General features: G+C 33.5%; 1 protein-coding gene across 4 annotated transcripts in view; it reads right to left on the bottom strand.

Annotated features, from left to right (window-relative positions):
* The window catches only part of UBE3D (ubiquitin protein ligase E3D), a 142,918-nt gene that overhangs the window by 99,562 nt on the left and 22,639 nt on the right, over nucleotides 1-20,717 (bottom strand). For 3 of the 4 annotated variants that reach the window (XM_076003164.1, XM_012769149.3, XM_076003166.1), the window contains 4 exons: nucleotides 17,522-17,591; nucleotides 11,343-11,412; nucleotides 10,071-10,179; nucleotides 7,379-7,542 (listed from right to left, as the gene is read on the bottom strand). In XM_076003164.1, the coding sequence (XP_075859279.1) occupies nucleotides 7,379-7,542; nucleotides 10,071-10,179; nucleotides 11,343-11,412; nucleotides 17,522-17,591 (413 nt within the window). Of the gene's footprint in view, nucleotides 1-7,378; nucleotides 7,543-9,357; nucleotides 9,652-10,070; nucleotides 10,180-11,342; nucleotides 11,413-17,521; nucleotides 17,592-20,717 lie in introns of those variants that run through there. The other variant, XM_076003165.1, reaches the window with a different exon arrangement.

Here is a 20,717-nt window from a genome sequence, read left to right as displayed (position 1 = left end):
CACTGGACTTCTCAAAAAAACCAAATTTTTACCCTTAAATTCTGATTTATAACATCAGATACGAACATGTTGTAAATCAGAAGTTTCTGCTATTGATGTTACATGTTAAGACACATAAATATTCACTGAATATTGTATAGTAAGCAATATATCTGGGGGAGTAATCAAAATGCCAATACATTCTAAACTACCAGGGGAATTTTACTTGAGGAAAAATATACATTTATAGTGGCATTTTCAGATCTCCTAAAATTTTATGGTGAGAGACTATATGATATAACGAAAAAGCACTGAATTTCAAATTAGGAAAACCTAACTCTAATTCTGGCTCTATCACTAACAAATTGAGTAACTAAAGTTATGTCTCTTTGGTCCTAAGTTTCCTTCTTTGTAAAATATTAGACTTGGATGTTCATATCTGAAGTTTAATTTTATCCTACTCTGCAAAGTCAATATACCTAACTGGGATGTCCTGACAATGTCAAATGTCATCTCATAACTCCTATGCAGGAAGTACAGCAAACACTTACTTGAAATAAAGTGCTCTTTCAGGAGTGGTGACACTTACCAATTCATTCATTCACTCATTCATTCATTCATTCATTTGTTCTAGCATCATATTCACAGACTATTCAAATAAGTTAACACAAAATGTTTTAGTAGGTTAAATAATCACTAAATAACAGGTCTTAGATATTCTGCTAAATGTATTAATAAAATTAGCAGAAATTAAACTTTGGTTTGTTTTACATTTTTATCAACCAAAAGAACAAATTATTCTTAATCTCCTAAAAAATACCTAATTTTATCTATAAAATATTTCAGGCAATGATAGTCTCTTGCCACATCAAACAATGATAGTTTCTGCAGAATATCAAAATTAAAAAGAGTCTGGCAATGATTTATTGGCTATAACACTAAAAAGCACAGGCAACAAAGCCAAAAATAGACAAATGGGTCTACATCAAACCTAAAAACTTTTGTTGCCTAAATATACAACCAACATAGTGAAAAAGCAACCTAAAGAATGGGAGAAAATATTTGCAAATCATATATATTTGATAAGGTATTAATACTCAGAATATATAAAGCACACCTACAACTCAACAACAAAAAACAAAATTAAAAGGACCCAATTAAAAATGGCCAAAGAACTTTAACAGACATTTCTCCAAAGATGAAATAAAGTGACCTACAAGCATATGAAAAAATGCTCAATATCATAAATCATCAGAAAAATACAAGTCAAGATCACAATGATATCACCTCATACCCATTAGGGTAGCTACTATTTAAGAAACAGAAAATAACAAGTATTAGCAAGGACGAAGAGAAATTGGACTGCTTGCGTACTGTTGGCAGGATTGTAAAATGCTGCAACTGCTATGGAAAACAGTATGAAGTTTCCTCAAAAAATTAAAAATAGAACTATCATATGATCCACCAATCCCACTTCTAGATATATATACAAAAGAATTGAAAACAGGGTCTCAAAGAGATATTTGTAAACCAATGTTCACAGCAGCACTATGCACAACAGGCAAGAGGTAGAAGCAACTCAAATGTCTACTTACAGATAAATGGATAAACAAAATAGAACATACACATAAAAGGATGGAAATCCTCCTACAGACTACTACATGGATGAACCTTGAAGACATCATGCTAAGTGAAATAACCTATCCACTAAAAGACAAACACTGTATGATTCCACTTACATGAAGTATATAAAAGTAGTCAATGTTATGGACTGAAATGTGTCCCCCTCAAAATTCATATGTTGAAGGCCTAACCATCAATGGACCTGTATTCGGACACAGGACCTTTAACGAAGTCATTGAGATTAAATAAAGTCATAAGGGCAAGGCCTGTTATCCTTATCAGGAAGAGATACAAGAGACCTCTCTGTCTCACACCACGTGTGCAAAAGGAAAGACCATGTGAGGACACAGCAAAAAGGCAGACATTTACAAGCCAGGAAGAAAGACCTTACCAGAAAGTAAACCTTGATCTTGGACTTTTAGCCTCCAGAATTGTGAGAAAATAAATCTCTGTTATTTTGGGCATCTAGTCTGTGGTATTTTGTTATAGCAACCCTATAATACAGTCAAATTCACAGAAACAGAAAATACCCAGGGGCTGGGTAAGAGGGCTTTTGTTTAATGGGTATAGAGTTTCACAACTGCAAGATGAAAAAGTTCTGGAGAACCGTTTCAAAACAGATCACAACACTGAATTTCACAACAGTGTGAATATACTTAACACTACTGAACTGTACACTAAAAATGATTAAGATGGTAAATTTTGTGCTATGTGTTTTTTACCACAATAAAAACATTGAGTAGAGTTTCAACTTTCCTGCTGAAATAAAGGAGGAAAAAAGGAAATACTACTTTTAAATAAAAATAATTATTAATATTATTTTATATATACAAAATTTATATGCATATGGTTTATATGTGGTTTTTAATTCATTGGAAAAAAACAATAATGACTATTTTAAGCAAAAACAACACATCTATTTTAGAAGCAGTATTCAGCAATATGGAGCCAAAGAAAGAAACCAAATTCATTTATAAAATTTAGTCTCCAAATTCTACTAAAACTAGAAATGAACATAACATTTCATTGACATTTCTCCCTCAATATATTTTGCAATAAAATGCTGCTATTAATAGTACAATGTAGAATAGTTCTCAGCTCAAATTCTTTACTTTCCTAAATCAGATATTTTATCCTTTGAAAAAGATCAAAGAACCATTACCAATACTAGGACTCATTTAACTGACACAGTGAAGAGAATTCAATTTATCTTTAAAACAAAACAAAACAAAACAAAAACCTTATTTACACTTAATGATTACATTCTCCTAAGTTCTTGTCTCTTAAAAATACAAAAACAAGCAGCTTGATACCTATGAAATTCTTCATTATTGTTTAATAAAAACAAATCTATTCTTCATGTGTCCCTTAGAGAAAAAGAGAAATGTAACAATAAACATTTATATTTTGCTACTTATTCTGTTTATCCTAACAAAGTTAACATGTGGGATATTTCTCTATTTGCTGGCCTAAATACAATTTCAAGAGAATTGTAAGCTATAACACATGGAGGGAAAAGGCAAACATAGCTTGATTTCAGAAGACAGTCTAGAATTGGGTTTCTCAACTTTGACACTATTGGCACCTTGGGCTGAAAAAGTCTTTGTTGTGAGGGGCTCTCCTATGCATTGCAGGATATTTAAAAACATCCCTATTTACCAGATACCAGTAGTTCCCCAAGTTGTAACTTGCCAAATGTCCCCCCTGAGGCTAAATTCCTCCCAGTCTTGAGAATATGAGGTCACAGATAAACTGATGAATTGGTAGAATTAAACACTGGAAGTTAATATAGAGTCCAAAGTCAAAAAGCTAATATTTGCCATCTAGATGCTGATACAAAAATGAAAGAATTTGAGATAAAAGATAAATTATTCCCCCAATACAAAATGTGAAGCAGTATAAAAACCACTGGTGCTCAGCAAGATGTAAAATGCTGGTTGGAGCAGGGGTGGGAGGGGTTGTTGATGAAAAACAACACACTTAAAAATGTTGAGAGATGTGTGTGTCAATTGCTAGAAAGAAATAACATTCTAAAAATATTGCATGCCACTTTTTTGTATGTGCTGAAGGAAATAAAACCAGAGTTACATTTGCTATTTTCCTCTTTTAGACTACCATCTGGCAATCCACACTTCCACTAGAAAAAAATTCTAGCTAATTGGATTATAATAGTTACTACACCAACCCATGTGCCAAAAATATACCAGGGAGTCTACAGTTCATTTGGCCATGTCCAAAATGAAAAACACTAATGTTTTTAAAAGACAAAAGTAAATAACTCACAACTCGTTTGCTCAACTGACGATAGTCATTATAATATTTCCAGAGTCACAGGGAGTTGTTAAGAACAAGTGAAACAATGGGGCTGGCGCATCAAATTCTTGTAACACTCCTCAAGAAAGGTGGTGTAAATATTCTACACACAATGCATACAAGATTCATCACCATAACGGGATCTACATCCACTTCCTTTTTTCTCAATATCCAAAAGTTGTCTCAACAAACCGACACAACCAGACTAGTATATGCTTGAAGTTCTTTTTACTAATCGATAGAGGCAGGCTATGGTAACCAGAACCTACAGTTACCAATAAACAAACAAAAATGACCAAATACAAAGATAAGCAGAAAATCATGTACCACTGCACAAACATAAACTGTATATTTTAAGCACTTTTACAAGTATTCATCTAGCTGAGCAAACAGACACAGTCCTGGCTCATATGGAGTTTATAACCCAGAGCAGGAATTCTACTGAACTCATCAAACTAGTTTTGGAAAAGCAATACCATGTAAGAAAGGTACCAAACTCAACCTCTCTGTTCAAAAAAAGAAGAGCTAACACCCAAGGGAAAAAAAGTTAATAGAAAAAACAGAAGACTTTAAGTATAAATATTAATACTATTCTTACACAGACTGAGAGAATATTGTATCTGTAAAATAAGAATGGATTATGACATAAAAAATTTTCAGTAAGCGCACATTTATGCACATTTGTATGAAATCTTAGAAAACCAAAGATAAAGAGAAAATCCTAAAGGCTTTTGGAAAGACAGAATAGATACAAGACATTTTCAGATATTCAAGGATTCACTAGTCCAGGATTAAAAGAACTATAAAAGGATATACTTCATCAAATTAAAAAATGAAACAGAATATTGACTAAAAAAGCAAATTGCAAAAAGGTAGAATACTACTTATAAATATTTTTAAAACATATCAAACAAAATAACATATTTTAAGGAAATACTTATACAATAAAAATATAAAAACTCTCATGGTCATAATGCATGAGAGTAAGGGTAAGCAAATGGGGCAGGGCTTTGGCTTGATACTTCTTTAAGAAGAAACAACCACCATCATCAGAATCACAGAGAATCTATATAGGAGAGGGAGGGAGGAAGAGAAGTAACATCAAACTCTAAGTCCTTTCTGGTTCTAGTGAAGAGTATGGATACTAATTAAATCTAGAGATTGATAAATAAGAAGATTGAAAAATAAGAAGTTTAAATGTACATTTTAAGATTAATTATGGAAAACCATTTTGAAATAGATATTTTCTATTTCCAAATCATTAAAGGAAAGAAATGATACACACAAGGCAACCAATCTAAAAGAGGGCCAACTCTGTCCAACTATATCAATAATCACAATAAATGTGAATTAATTAAATTCACTATTAAAATAGACTCTCATACTGGAATTTAAAAATAACCAGCTATGCAGTTTATAGGTATAAGTTAATGAGAGATACACCTAAGATAAAATGACACAGGACAGATGAAAGTAAAGAAATACAAAAAGATAAAATAAATCAATAATTTTTTAAAAAGTAAATATTAACAGCAGGCAATTAGAATGAAAGAAAAAATAGCATCAAATGGAAGAAGAACAAAATCTGCTATTGATAAAACATGCAATTAGTCAAATTGTCATGCCACAAACCTTTATGCATTTAATAACAGAGCTTCAAAATATATAATGCAAAAACTGATACTAAAACAAGAAGAAAATTACTTCCATAATCATAATGTGAGATTTAACATACCTTTCATAGAAATTCACATTTCAGATAGATAGAAAAGATAAATATAAAGGGTTTTAATAAACTTGACTATATAAATCTAAATATATAAACACAGACACACACACACACCCCCCAACAGGGAATATAATCAATGAACAGCTGAAGAGTTGACCATGTATTAGGGTACCAAAAGAAAAAACATCAAAAAAAAGTCTCAAAAGCATAAAATATATAAGCATATTCTCCTCTCGTCATGCCTCAATAAAGCATAAGGATAGTCAATTGAAACTGTTTTCTTTAGACTGGCATCAGATAGGCAAAAACCTAAATGGCAGTTTGGGTGAGAGTACAGGGAAATAGGCATTTATAGAAACTTCAGTGGGAATATAAATTTACAATGACTTTTTACAAAACAATTTGATATTATATACCAAAATTTTAAACGTCCATACCCTTTAATTCAACAATTATGCCTTTAGAAATCCCTCTTATAAAAAAAACTTACACATAATCACAAACCAAATATACAACAGTACATAGTACACTACTAATTATAACAGCAAAAATTAATAAGCAAACATCCATCAACAGAAAAATGGCTTAAATAATTTACAGTACCTCCATTTCATAAAATATCAAGCACTCATGGAAAACATATCCAAGACAAAGCCTTATTTTTTAAAGTTTTAAAAAAAGCACAGGTGTCATCCTAATTATGCTAAGATATAAAATGAATAGAAAAAGGAATGGAAAAATACACAACAAACATTTTACTTCTAGAGGGGCATAATGGAAAACTTTAATATTTTACTTTATATATACATATTCCTTACTATTTGAATATTTTATGATTTGTACTGCTTGCATAATTTAAAAAAAAAAAAAGCAATAATTTTTTTAATGTCTTATTTACTTCCCAGAACAAGACTGGGATCTTTCTGTTCTTAGTACAAATTTGATCAAATCCATCTGAGAGTACCAGACAAGAATAAACTTCCAACATGTTCCAATAAGAATGCTAGCTGTTCCCTGTGCTGGGTATGATCTTCCCTCAGATATGGCTCGCTACTTGCTTCCCTCAAGTTTTCCACTTAAATATCACCTAATTTTCCCTGACTTTCCAATATAAAATGACAACTTCCTATACCTATCCTACCATTCCCCAACTACATTACCTTGCTTCATCTTTCACTAGAGTAATTTACTACCTGTACCTAAGTGTTCTTATCTTTAAAATGGGGGAGATAAGAGCACCTACCTACCCCCACAGTATTGTTGTTGGCCTTATATGAGCTACAAGTTCTTGGATGAGTGCCTAACACATAGTAGGACCAATAAGTCTTTGATTATTTGTGTGTGTTTTATTTATAGTCTACCTTCTCCCTATTAGAATAATAACTCCAGGAGGCAAAGTTTGTGTTTTGTTTGCTATTGTACCCTGATGCCTGGAAAGTGCTTATCAGTAAATATTCACAGTTGTGTAAGCCTGATTTAGTACTGCCACCATATGTAGGGACAGCTTAGATTATAAAAAAAGATTACCAAAAATTGTTTTTGGTTAATGGAAACTTTCTGTATATTAGTATGAATCATCTGTAATAATTAAATCTATGTTTAAAGCTTATCATTTAGCAGTATCATTCATAGAAGCTTCAAGTAGGGAAGTGGTACAGTACCATTTAATTCATACCAACATTGCAACAAGCTAAAATGTAATGTTTGTAATGAGAAAACAAAAGCACAACTTACTTTTCATTCCTACTTTTGATGCACGGCTGATAGAGGACCTTGACAGCACTCCAGGCAAAAGTGGAATCTGTTTTCATGGAGTCTTCCAACAGGGGAAATTTTTTGATACATTTGGAACTTCTCAAAGATTCAATCACCAAACTATCCGAGTTTAAAAGCCATAGCTAAAGATGTGAAGATAAAGTACAAGTGTAAGGATATTGCCGCCCTATCCATATCTTATAAAAACTCAAAAAAAAAAAAAACCTATAAAAACATCAGGAAAAAACAAAGGCTGTCAAATATATAATTTTTAAGTAGGATAGGCCTTTCATATGGTAGAGCAACTAACATCATAAAGTTAAAACAAAAAAAGACAACTGACTAGGAGAAAACATTTAATACGTAAAATTATTGTATATAATATACAGAGCTCCTAGAAATCAATAAGGAGGAAAAACAGCCTAATAGAAATACAGGCAAAGAATATGAACAGAATTAGCAGAAGAAACACATGATAAATATATATATAAATGTTAATATAATTAGTAATAAGTAAATGCAAAATTTTTGTGCCACCAGTTTTCATTATCAGATTGACAAATATAAAAAGATTGATAACACACAGTTCAGAGAGGGGTTTGAAATGGGCATTCCCATAAACAACTGATGAGAGAAAATTTGGGGATTTGGATGCATGTGATTTACTGAGGAAATATTCTCAGGAGAAAGAAAGTGGATGAAATGGGATAAGTCAGGGAAAAGAGCTAGTCAAGGATGTGGACTTGGCTGGAGTCTGGCTGCATGGGGTCTCGCTCTCGCTCAGGCTGGTCTTGAACTCCTGACCTAAAGCAATTCTCCTGCCTCAGCCTCCCAGAGTGCTGAGATTACAGGCATGAACCACCTGGCCTGGCCAGAAAGATCTATTTCTAAAGAAGTACTAAAATACATGTGAAAAGGTTATTTTCACTGCAGCACTCTCTGTAACTGCCATACAGCGGAATTCCTGTCATTGAAAAGTCAGATGGATATTTACAGTAATAAGAAACAGTCCTCATGACATATTGTTATATGAAGCGTGTTACAGAAAAATGCTAATTATGTGATACGGTTTTTATTTTACAGATAGACAAATATCTGTGAATGTACATATATATAGCTTTATATGGATAAAACAAAATGTAGTACACATGCCAGACTGTTAATAATGATTATCTCTGGAAAGTATGATATAGGAGGGCAGGAGACAGGTGGAGGGGGGACAAGATGGGAGAACTACCACTTTGTTATGGTCTTCATGTTGTCTGAATGTGTTTCAAGAATATATTACTTCTATGAAAAATAAACATTTTTAAAATTTAAATATATGTTAGAAAGTTTTAAAAAGTTTCTACTTCTGATTTTCATCTTGAAAATCTTATAATGAAAGAAAACTAAAACTGGGCTGGGTGAGGTGGCTCACATCTGTAATCCTTAGCACTTTGGGGGTTGAGGTGGAGAAATTACTTGAGGCCAGGAGTTCCAGACCTGCCTGAGCAAGAGTAAGATGCCATCTCTACAAAAATTAGAAAAATTAGCTGGATGTGGTGGTGTGCGCCTGTAGTCCCAGCTACATGGGAGGCTGAAGCAGGAGGATCACTTGAACCCAGGAGTTTGAGGTTGCTGTGAGCTAGGCTGACGCCACAGCACTCTACCCAGGGTAAGAGAAAGAGAGAGGGAGAGAGAGAAGAGAAAGAAAAGAGAGAGAGAGGAGAGAGATGGGAGAGAGAAGAGAAGAGAGAAAAGAGAAGAGAGAAATCATATCTTAAAAAAAAGAAAAAGAACAGAAGACTGATTTCAGACTATGATTATGAGGAATATGTAGTTATCAGTGTCAGTCAGAAAGTATTTTAGCTTTTCATGGAAATCATCTGGAGTTAGAGAGCCACAGGATATCCATGGACAGCCAGCTACAGGGCCATGCCTAACATAGCTCCTTGCAGCCTTTTTGCTCCCATGTTTCTCTATTAGCTTGTGAGCTCCTTGAAGGCATTTTGTTCTACTTGAACACCTAGTCCTAGATCAATGCCTTTCAATTCAGAAATGCTCAATATATGTTTAGTGGTTGAATAAAACAGATGTGGAGGCGGAGAAGAGACTTAGACCATGATTCTTGGATTTCCAGATAAATGACCCAAATTCATTTCTGTAGAAACTATTTTTAATAGAGACAGTGTAATAGTAGATCCTTGTGGTACATGTAGGGGATGATTCTGCCAGCCACAGGGCCTCTTCTCCAAAACTTGCCACTATTTCTGAAATATCAAAGAGTCAGAGGCAATTAAAAACAATAGGAGGAATAGAACATATTTTAAACACAAGAGTATCAAATGAGGGAAAAAAAAAAAAAGTGAGAGACAGAATGGTGTTATACTGACCAAGAAAAACTATTAAAAACTGGGAGGGAAAATCCTTATTTTGTGGTATGAGTTTCTAAAGAACAGAAAGCAGATGTTCTTTCTCTCTGTAACCCTAGCACCTAGTACATAAAAGCATTTGATCATTTGTTATTAAATTAAGGGAGTTTGATTTATACATTAAATTGATATTAAAAAATTTAATTTTTGATCAGTTCTTTTCTAGACCTGAGAATTAAGAAAAAAGAACGAAAAAACTAAAGAATTTCTGAGGCCTTGGATTCCTAGGCTACAAAAAGCTAGAAGAAATTTCTTACCAAGATGTATACTCTGCCATCCTGACCTTGAATAGTGAATCTAAAAGTGCTTCTAGCAGAGGAGAGTTCCACCAAGCACTGGGCAATCACGCTCTGGACAAACTGAGACCTATTTGAACAGAAATCAGTTTTCACAATGTGTCTCTCGTAATAACTCTAACTGGCAAGATAAGCCAAAAATACCCACAGGGTACCTAAAAGGCAGAGATGTCAGCATGCCAGACTTCTATTCACTACCCATTCTCTCACAACCTGTGCTAATATGGATTTTAATATATTTTAACATATGTATGTTTGCTCCATTATTCTTAAAACCCATTCTCCAATACTTAATACATTTTCTATCCCAAAACTAACTATTCACCTCACTGAATTAAAAAAAGAAACCATGTCAGAACAAGTCAATATTCCATTTATGCTGTAGCACATTAAATAATGAATAACTAAGTTACAAAAGAAGGTAAGAAATTTCTTCCCAAACATTAGACAGTATAGTCTACAATTTTTTCCATCTGGATATCCCCAAAGTATCAGCTCTAAGGTACAAAATCAAAATATTTACGGAGGATAAAATTCAAAGCTATGTTCAGATTGACATAATTTTTGGATATCAATAAATAAATTGAAATGAAGACATACCATAGTTAACTTCTATATGCGAATTTAAAAAGATTCAAAGAAAAGAAACACTAGTAGATTTAGTGGCTAAGTATCTTTTTTTTTTAATACATAGGAGTTATGAGCACATTTGTCCATACCATTACATAAGCAAAACATAAAGAAATAAATTCTCAAATCTTTTATATGTATGGTTTGATTCAACTGTCTAAAAGCCTTTCTCAGCTGGGCATGGTAGCTCACATCTATAATTCCAGCACTTTGGATGATGAGGTGGGAGGATTGCTTGAGCCCAGCAGTTGGAGACCAGCCTGGGCAACAGAACAAGGCCCCCAATTCTGTAAAAAATTTAAAAATTAGCCAGGCACAGTGGCTTGTGCCTATAGTCCCAGCTACTCATGAGGCTGAGGTGGGAAGATGGCCATGAGCCAGGACATGCCACTACACTCCAGTCTGGGGGACAGGGCAACAAAGCAAGATCTTGTTTCTAAAATAATAATAATAATTCAAAAAAATGAAAAGCCTTTCTTAAAGGTCTTTTTTATTCCTTTCCAAATTAGAATGCTATGAATAAAAATAGATTCCCCATGATCAACTGTGCCTCCCTTTTCGTGCATTTGAAATTATAAAATAAGCTTAGTTTGCTATTTGTACCTTGGTATGATCAGAAAACTGCTATCAGATGGCCGAATAATTATCTCTGTCACATAAAACTTAGTGGTTTCTAGAAGCAAAAGAGAAGAAAAGTAAGACTATCCCCAATACAGTAATAATTTTATTGTGGGCATGTTGGTCTCCAATTGTGAAATTCCAAACTAAATATTCAACATACTTGTGAAATTAACAGTCAATAAATATTTTCTACAAACTACTTAGGTTCAGAAGACAAAGCATTGGTAACTATAAGGAGATAGCTCTGAAACTTCAGACAGCACAGTGTCTTTTTAGAAAATCATGCCCAAAGTGAATCTGTTGCAGCAAGACTCTGCTCACACATTTGGAAGGTTATAAAAATTAGTCACATCACAGTCATGGTTCACTTATGCCAAAATCTGGCACTGAGTTTACTCATTTCTGTAAAATGGCTACAAAGCTGAAGTAACCAAAAAAGGTTTTTTAATCATAGTATCCCAAAGCCTGTGCACAGATGCTGTGAACTTCAACATTAGTATTTACCAAGAATCTCACTGACTCTATTAACACACAAGTCTCATCAACTCTGGTTACCTGATTAGTTTACAAAATTTTAAACAGTAGACTAGATACTAATAGATATGAATGTAAACACAATCATCTTGGATTTAAAAATGTATGAAAAATATTTAATTTCACCAGCAATAAAGGAAATACAAATCAAAATGAGATTTATTTTAGCATCAAACAAAATATTTTTAAAGGATAAGGTACAGTACTGTATACACTTATGAGAAGTGGCTATGCTTATTTACATACCGCTGTGAAAATTGAAAACGACAGATTTCTGGAAACCTGCTTGGCAAAGGCCTTAAAATTGTGTATATATTTAGACACCAAAATTAAATACCTAAGAGTTTATCTCAAAGAAATACTCATGGATATATGCAAAAACTGACCTATAAAGATGCTCATAATAATAGAAAAATGCTGAAAACAATGACTCAATGACTAAAAATTGAGAATGGGTTGGATAAGCAATTATATACTTAGGTAACAGAATCTCATGCATGTTTCACATTTTAAATTAGTCAAATTAAAACCAGAAGTATGGGAGGCTGAGGCAGGAGGATTGCTTGAGCCAGGAGTTTGAGGTTGCTGTGAGCTAGGCTGACGCCACGGCACTCACTCTAGCCTGGGCAACAAAGTGAGACTCTGTCTCAAAAAAAAAAAAATAATAAAATAAAAAAATAAAACCAGAAGTAATTGAAAATGGTGTTGTCATTAAAAATGGTGCTGTCGAACAATTTTTAATGAGACACAATATTATTTCTGGTAGATTTTTTTGAAAAAGTTATTAATTACTCAATATTATAGACAGAAAAGGGCAAAAAATAAAACCAATAGATAGTTTAATAGATTATTTTATAGAGAGAGCCATGATGACAGATTTACCTATTTCTCCATTAAGTTTTGTAAATTTTTACTTCACTACTTTGATGTCATGTTATTAGATGCAGAATTAATCCTTTTAATATTATGAAGTGATACCTTTTATCCCCTCTGTTACCCTACAATTTAATTATATAATTTTAATCCCACAGGTATTATTATTGTTTTATACAATTAACATTCATTTAGTGTCATATACTTCCCGCTTTCTTTACCAGTCCTTCTTGAACTTAAACCTTCTACCTGGGGTCATTTTCTTCTACCTGAGTATGGGCAGAATTTCTTTCAGTAAGAAACCACTAGTGGTGAATTATCCCAGTTTGTGTTGTCAAAAAAATATATTTATCTTTGCCTTCATTCTTCAAGGACATTTTCACTTTATACAAAGTCCTAGGATCAACAATTATTTCTTTGTGCACATTGACAGAATCATTCCACTGTCTTCAAACTTCCATTACCACTGCTCCTTTGAGGGTGATCTGTCACTTTTCTTTAGTTACTTTTGAAAGTTTCTCTTTGCTTTTTATTCTGCAGTATTACTCTGATGTGTCTAGGTATAGATTTCTTTTTATTTACCTTACTTGGGCATCATTGAATTGAAATTCACTGTTCTTCCTGAATCTATAGACTGTTGTTCTTTATCACTTTTGTAAATTACAATTCTCAGAAAGTATCTTTTCAAATATTGCCTATGCTCCATTCTTTTCCTCCTGGAAGTCTGATTAAACATACATCAGATTTTTGCCTCAGTCTATGTTCTATGTCTCTTACTCTCTCTTCTATAGTTTTTGCCTTTTGTCTCTCTGTGCTGAATTACAGATTTTTCTTGTCATTTATCTTCTGTTCATTAATTCTTTCTTTAAGTAGTACCTAATCTGTTGTTAAATAACCCACTGAGTTTTTAATTTCAAGTATATTTTTCTAGAAATTCTATTGTGGCTCTTTCTCAAAGTTTCCTTTTCCTTTCAGCAATCTTCAAACTTTTTATATTATTAAATATACTAAGCATGGTTGTTTTACAGTTTACATATAATTCCAATAAGAATTCTATTTTCATTGTCAGCTGTTTTTGTTAATTCTTGATGACAGAAGTATAGTTTACTTGTGTGCCTATTTATTTTTTTGGTTCTATGCTAAGTACTGTAATTGAAAAATTACTTGTGGGAATAATGTGAGCTTTACAATGAAGGTACTTCCCTCTAGAGATGATTTGCATTTGATTCAAACGCCTACAAGGCACCTGAGGTCATGCCTAGACCAAGGCAAACTAAACCAAGTTTAAGATTTGAAATTTCCTAAAGTCCCAACGGATTGATACCTGTCCATAATTTTACAGGGATGTTCCCCTTCTGATTCATCTTCACTGTGAGGGTATGGACTTCAGGGTCTCAATTTTTTTGTGGGGACAGCCGCTTGTCAGGTTCCCCATCTTGCACAGTGTTTGATTTCTATCCTTAATTCTCAAAGCAATCGAAACAAAAGTTCCAATGTTAGAGAACTGGCAAATTGCGGGGAAAATATGGCTTGAATTTTGTGCCTCTTTTGAGTTTGCTTTTGTGGTAAGTTACTCACATATTTTCCATTTCCCTTGCTCTTTATTCCTTCCTTTAGATTCCAGTTACTACCTGATACTTTTCACTTCAACCTGAACAACTTCCTTTAGCATTTTTTGTAGAGCAGGTCTGCTAGTAATACATTATTTCCATGTTTCCCCAATCCTATGTCATCTCTTTCTAGGTTAAATCTCTAGTTTGGCTGATACATATCCTATGGTAGATTCCTAATGAAAACATACCTCTGAGGTCTATGTTTTGAGACTTTGTTATTTCCCAAAGTGCATTTAATATCTTCATATTTAACTGATGGTTTAGGTTGTGTCTAGAATTCTGGGTTGAAAATGTTTTTCCTTTCAAATTATGAAAACATTGCTTCATTGTCCTCTAGCTTTCAGCTGTGCTATTAGGAAGTTCAACGCTATTTTATTCCTAATCCATTGTATACTAACTGCTTTTTTCCCCTCTGGAAACTTCACCCATGGTGTTCTGAAATTGCTCAGTGATGTGGCCTGGAGTGGCTTCCCTGCCATCCCTCCATTAATGACACTGGTCACTTAGTGGACCCTTTCAGTCAAGAACCTGAAGTCCTAGCTCTGGAAAATAGTCTTGTAATAAATTTTTACTATTTTTTCCTTTGATAATTGTCTAAGCCCTGTTATTTCTATTCTCTCTTTCTAGAATTTCTATTAGCTAGATGTTGGTTGTCCTGAAAGGCTCAATTCATTTATTCATTCGACAGATATTTACTGGGTACTCACTATGTGCCAGACATTACTCTCAGTGCTGAGGTTACAGGGATAAACAAGATAGACAATGTCCCTACCTTCAGTAAACTTATATGATAATATATTTTTGATATATCTTCTTTTTAATTTTTAATCTTTTTTTAATCTCTATCTTTTGGTTCTGATTTCTATCAGAATTTTTTATCTCTATCTTTTGGTTCTGATTTCTGAGACAGTTCCTTAATTTTATCTCTCAGTTCTTTGGGTTTTTTTAAAGCTATTACTTTTTTTTTTTTTTAGAGATAGGATATCCCTCTTGCCCAGGCTAGAGTCCAGTGTTTCACTGTAACCTCAAACTCCTGGGCTCAAGTGATCCTCCTGCCTCAGCCTCCCAAGTAGCCAGGACTAGAGGTGAGTGCCACCACGCCAGGCTAACTTTTTTTTTTGTAGAGATTAGGTTCTACTATGTTGTCCAGGATGGTCTTAAACTCTTGGCCTCAAGTGATCCTCTTGCCTCAGCCTCCCAAAACACTGGGATTAGACATGAGCAACTGTACCTGGCTGAACATTACATTTTTAATTCCATGTTCTCTGAATTATTGAAGCAATATTATTTCATTTCTCCAAGGGTATTTTATGTTTCTTTAAAAAGTTTTCTTTTGCTGTCTACATAATTTTTTTTCTTATCAATGCTTTGAATTTGTTTCATTGCTTATTTATTTGCCTTGGTTTCTTTTATGTTGGAGATTTCCTCAAACATTTGGTGATTCTCAGCAATACATTTGTACGTAAGTATAAAACAATAAAATGCTGAGAGGAAGCTCTTGGGTATACGTACAAGGCTTACTGACTACACAATAGCTAAATGTAAGCTCTTTTTTATTTTTTTATTTTGTTTGTAGAGATGGGGTCTCATTATGTTGTCTAGGCTGGAGTACACGGCTATTCACAGGCACAATTGTAGTGGATGATAGCCTTGAACTCCTGGGCTCAAGTGATCCTCCTGCTTCAGCCTCTCAAGTAGCTGGGAATACAGGTACATGCCACTGTGCCCAGCTTAAGCTCATTTTTGTAGAATGACAATATAAGCTCATTTTCGGTTGAACGACCCCAAAGAATTAGTGTCTATAAGTCTTTTCTCTACTTGGTATTCTTCCATTTTTCAAAAAAAAAAAAGTCTTCCAATCCCCTAACTTGAGGATTGCTGAAAGTAAAGTAGGAAACCTAGAAGTCTAATAGCTACATATATAAACTTTGAACTAATCCTGCTCCCAGCTCTTTGCCTCAGACTGCCTTTCCTGTTACCTGCTGCCTCTAAATTCTGACCTTTTATAGGGCTCTACAGTCAGTATGGGTTCACTCCTCATCCAAATGATCTTCAATAGACACCTAGGCTGCAGCTTCTTCCACACTGCCATGTGTGTTTCAGAAAAGTTTGCTTCTATCACTTGTTTATGTCACTGTTGTCTCCTCTCCATTTCTTTTTGTCTTTGTAGATATACATCTTTTTATTCCTTAACTGACATTTTGATTGGACTTCAGGGAGGAGAAAAAGATTTAGGAATCAATTCGCCTTATTTAACGGAAAGCCTTAACATTCTCTAAGATATTGCTTAAGGAGTTTGCTTTCATTCTCCAAAAATGACACTGAGGATGGCATCCTTTACTACTACTCACTCTTCCTATTCTGCTCACTTTGAGCAAGCAACTATTTGCAAAAATCTGATCATTTAAAAAAACAAACAAATACACCACCTGCCTTTCATTAAGTACAGCAGCTTCACTTAAATTACATCTTCTAATTAATTATATTAAAAGCAATTATTCATCACCCACAAGCTTACACAGCATGTTGTAGCTCTCTAGTCATTTTAAACCGTATCTTTAAATAGCAATGTATTTTAAATATCATGATTTTATTATATTTTAAGGTAGAGTATAACATAGAGTTTATATAAAGTATAATTAACATTACTAGGAAAAGAGAATAAGGAACAAAGTACAAAACTCAGAATGTGTTTTCTTACATTTCAATAGGTCCTTTCCCACCCCTAACCAGAAAATACAGCCCTAAGGCAGATGGCAGCCAAGAAAAGCAACTTCTTCATCTCTGAGCACTAACTCTTTGGATTGAGAAGGTATATTAAGAAAAAGGTTCTAGTCTTCTTAAGATAGACCCAAGTACAAACTTTATATTATTGCTTTATGTCTACAAAGAAGATATAAAATACTGAAAATGATCCAGCTTTTTAATGCTTATAACTCAATATTCTGTACTCATAAAGGTCAAAATATACAAACTTCTTGGCATATTGGATGATATGTTAGTTGGTTTCTATTTTGAAAAGCATCAATTCTAAAACATACATTAACCATCTATCTTTCCTATATATTTACTATATAAAATCTCATTCTGGCTTTTAAACAAGAAGGCAATCATTTTGGCTTTTTGTTATGAAATTCTTACCTGATGACACGGTCTCTCCCAACGTTACCTTGCAACGCTTACAAATTACCTTGGTATTTGCCTTTGGTTCCTGCAGAACAGAAAATGTCATTTAAATGTCATTCAGCTTTTCTTAAAAGGAATATATAATTTTAACATAGTCCCTAGAGTATACATTGAACTTTACATTTTACTCTGCCCTCTACTAAATACTGGGAATATGTTTAGCTTGTGACCATAACTCACATGCATGGCAATAATTTTTTTCAAATCTTAAAACCAAATAATACACAGACTGACTTTTCCAAACCTAGCCACTTCTTGGTAATCCAAACGTTGCCAAATAATTTGAACAAGCAGCACCTTACATTTCTAAAAAGCAATTCCAAATAGCCTTATAATTTAGAACAGGCATATGGTAGGCAACAAAAGCAGAGAGGGTTTAATGACTTACTCTAACTCATGTGTATAAAATACAGAAAAATCAGAACTTGAACTCATATTATTTTGATTTCTAGTCTACTGTAATTTATGTAAAAGTAACCTACAACTCATAGCCACCCATAATTGAAAAGTTAAAAATATCTAACCTGTTCCTATAGTTCTATTTTTTCCCTTTAAGATGTGCACTATAATTGGAAAGATGAACAGTGTTCTGCAGCAAATTCTTGAAACATTCTTAAACTTTAAAACTTCAAACATTATTAAACTTCAAAAATCCAAATTCATTATATGGAATACAGATTAAAATAGCTAGCATTCACCTAATCATTAAACCAAAAATGCTCCTTTGCACATCCATAGTTATACCTTTGTTAAAGCCACACAACTTTCCTCCCACCCAGACATACTGTAGCATGGCAGAAACCATACAAAATAGGCGGGGAAAACGAAATTCTGCAACTCTGGACATTCAGGTTACCTCTCCAGGGAAATTACAGAAAAGAGTGTAGGCCAAAGTAAGGAAAGACAATGAGTTTTTGATGTGGGATAACATATGTAGTAATCTAAGGAATAAGTCTTAACTGATTAGTATAAATTTGGGTATAATTATTTTCCCTAGGCATAAATAACTATTTCCTGAAAAGTTGCATAAGCAGCACATTTCAGTTGATTCATGGACATGCTGCTAGAAAAGCTGATGTTCAAATCCAGGTCCCATAGATGCTGAGGCTTCTGAACACCATGCTAATTGTTTTACAAACTACAGGTCACACACCATTAGTGGGAACCAATTCATGGAACCAATTCAGGGGGTTATAGCTTGAATTTTTTAAGTGAAATACAATAGAATATACAACAGTGATTCAAACACTGGATAAGTATTGCTTCAAGAAACTAATTTTAGGTGTGTTTGTGTCTGTGTGTGTGATCAGATCCTGATGTAAAAAACGTGTTTACTTTAGTTAGAGGTCAAAAAGTCAAAAGCAACTGTGCAACTTATATGGGGGGGCGGTTCTCTATGATTCATTCTTTCACCCAACCACAAATCTATGCTACTAGTAAAAATCCATAAATGCCCCACAGCACTTCCCTATAGGAAGAACTCCTGAGATGAATCCCTTCATATAATGAAGAAATCTTCAGTAATATAAACACTTATCCCATTTTCCCTAGTCTAGTTGCAGTATTTGGACAGATTCTCTAGTCTTTCTCTAAAAGTATCTGCTGAGAAAACAAAAGCACACGTGAGCTCCATAAGTCAGCTCGGACCTGGTTCAAACATTTACCCAGGCACACTCATGAAGTGGGCCCCACAGAGTATCCCTGGGCCAGAGTACCCCTGGGCCAGAGTACCCCATCTCTGGCCTTTGCACTCATATCCTTGTATCTGGCACATTGCAAATAGCAGGTCTCAGACAGGTGACCAGATTGGGACATTTCCATCAAAGGTACTACAAAGATACAGAAACCTAGGAAGGTGCCAATTTGTTCAGGTCCAGGAAGAAGAGAGCTCAGAAAGCCAGTATGGCTGACTGCAAAGGTTGACATTTTGGCAGTTTCATGCTTTCTTACAGTGAAACATATCCATGTGAGCCCAAAGTGGTATTACAAATACTTTTTAAAGGATACTATTTTGTACAAGTTAAATTTGACCATCCTCATTAAATCTTACCAAAAACTACGGGCTTTATTAAAAGCTAATACAGGGTATAGGAATAGTAGTGCTTGAGAAAAAAGGATTTTTCTATTTGAAGCAGAAATTTTTTTGTCAGATGCTCTGTTATGTATTTCATTTATAATTGCTCTCATAGAACATTTTGCTTTGTCTTTCAAGGAAGGAGGATAAGTGTTTCTTGTTTTTAAAATAAGATTCAACCCTTACCAGACACGAGTAATTAGGATTTAAAAATCTGATCAACAAAAAGCAAATTACCTCAAACAACCAAATGTTGTTCAAACAAACCTATAGTAAAAGACACTTTTTTGTTGTTTTATTTTTTTTCTTTTATTATATTTTATTTTTTAATTGGTACATAATAATTGTACATATTTATGGGTACCTGGTGATGTTTGGATACATATTAAGTGTAGTGTGATCAGATCAGGATAATTAGCATATCTGTTATCTCATGTATCATTCCCTTTTTTTTTGTAAAAGACACTTTTAAGACAACTCATAAAATTTGTATATGGCCTGGTATTATATCATCAGGGAATAATTATTAATTTTATCAGATGTGATAACAACAGTGTAGTTATGCAAAAAAATCCATGTCTTTAGAAATACATATTGAAACAAAGATGGATGAAATGACATACATAATGACTGAGATTTGCTTTAAATCATTTTAGCAAAAATAAAAAGCAAAGCATACTTGATGAATCAAGATGATTGGCATATTGAAGTTCATAATACTATTCTTTGTATACTTGTGAATATTTACAAAGTTGAACATATTTTTCCAAGAACACAAAAAAAGACACATTTATGGATTTAATAAAACAAATCACCAAAATCAATAAATTATTACTAAGTACCCCAAAAAAGCAAAAAAAGTTGTCAGTCATACTTGCCAGCAATAATATCATCAAAGTTGAATTTTATTTGTTCTTTAAAAAAACAGAATAAAGTTATCAGTGTGGCTATACTTTATAAGTGTTGAATAACATCAGGAATCTTATAAAAAGATGAAATGCCATCTTTATCATCCTATTATAAGATGCAAAATTTTTATTATGTTGGTAGACACCAAAAATAGCACAAGCGATAACA

This window comes from Microcebus murinus, chromosome 5 (assembly GCF_040939455.1).
Source record: "Microcebus murinus isolate Inina chromosome 5, M.murinus_Inina_mat1.0, whole genome shotgun sequence".
NCBI lineage: Eukaryota > Metazoa > Chordata > Mammalia > Primates > Cheirogaleidae > Microcebus > Microcebus murinus.
Note: the sequence above shows the minus strand (reverse complement) of the source record. Positions and strands in the feature narration are given on the sequence as shown.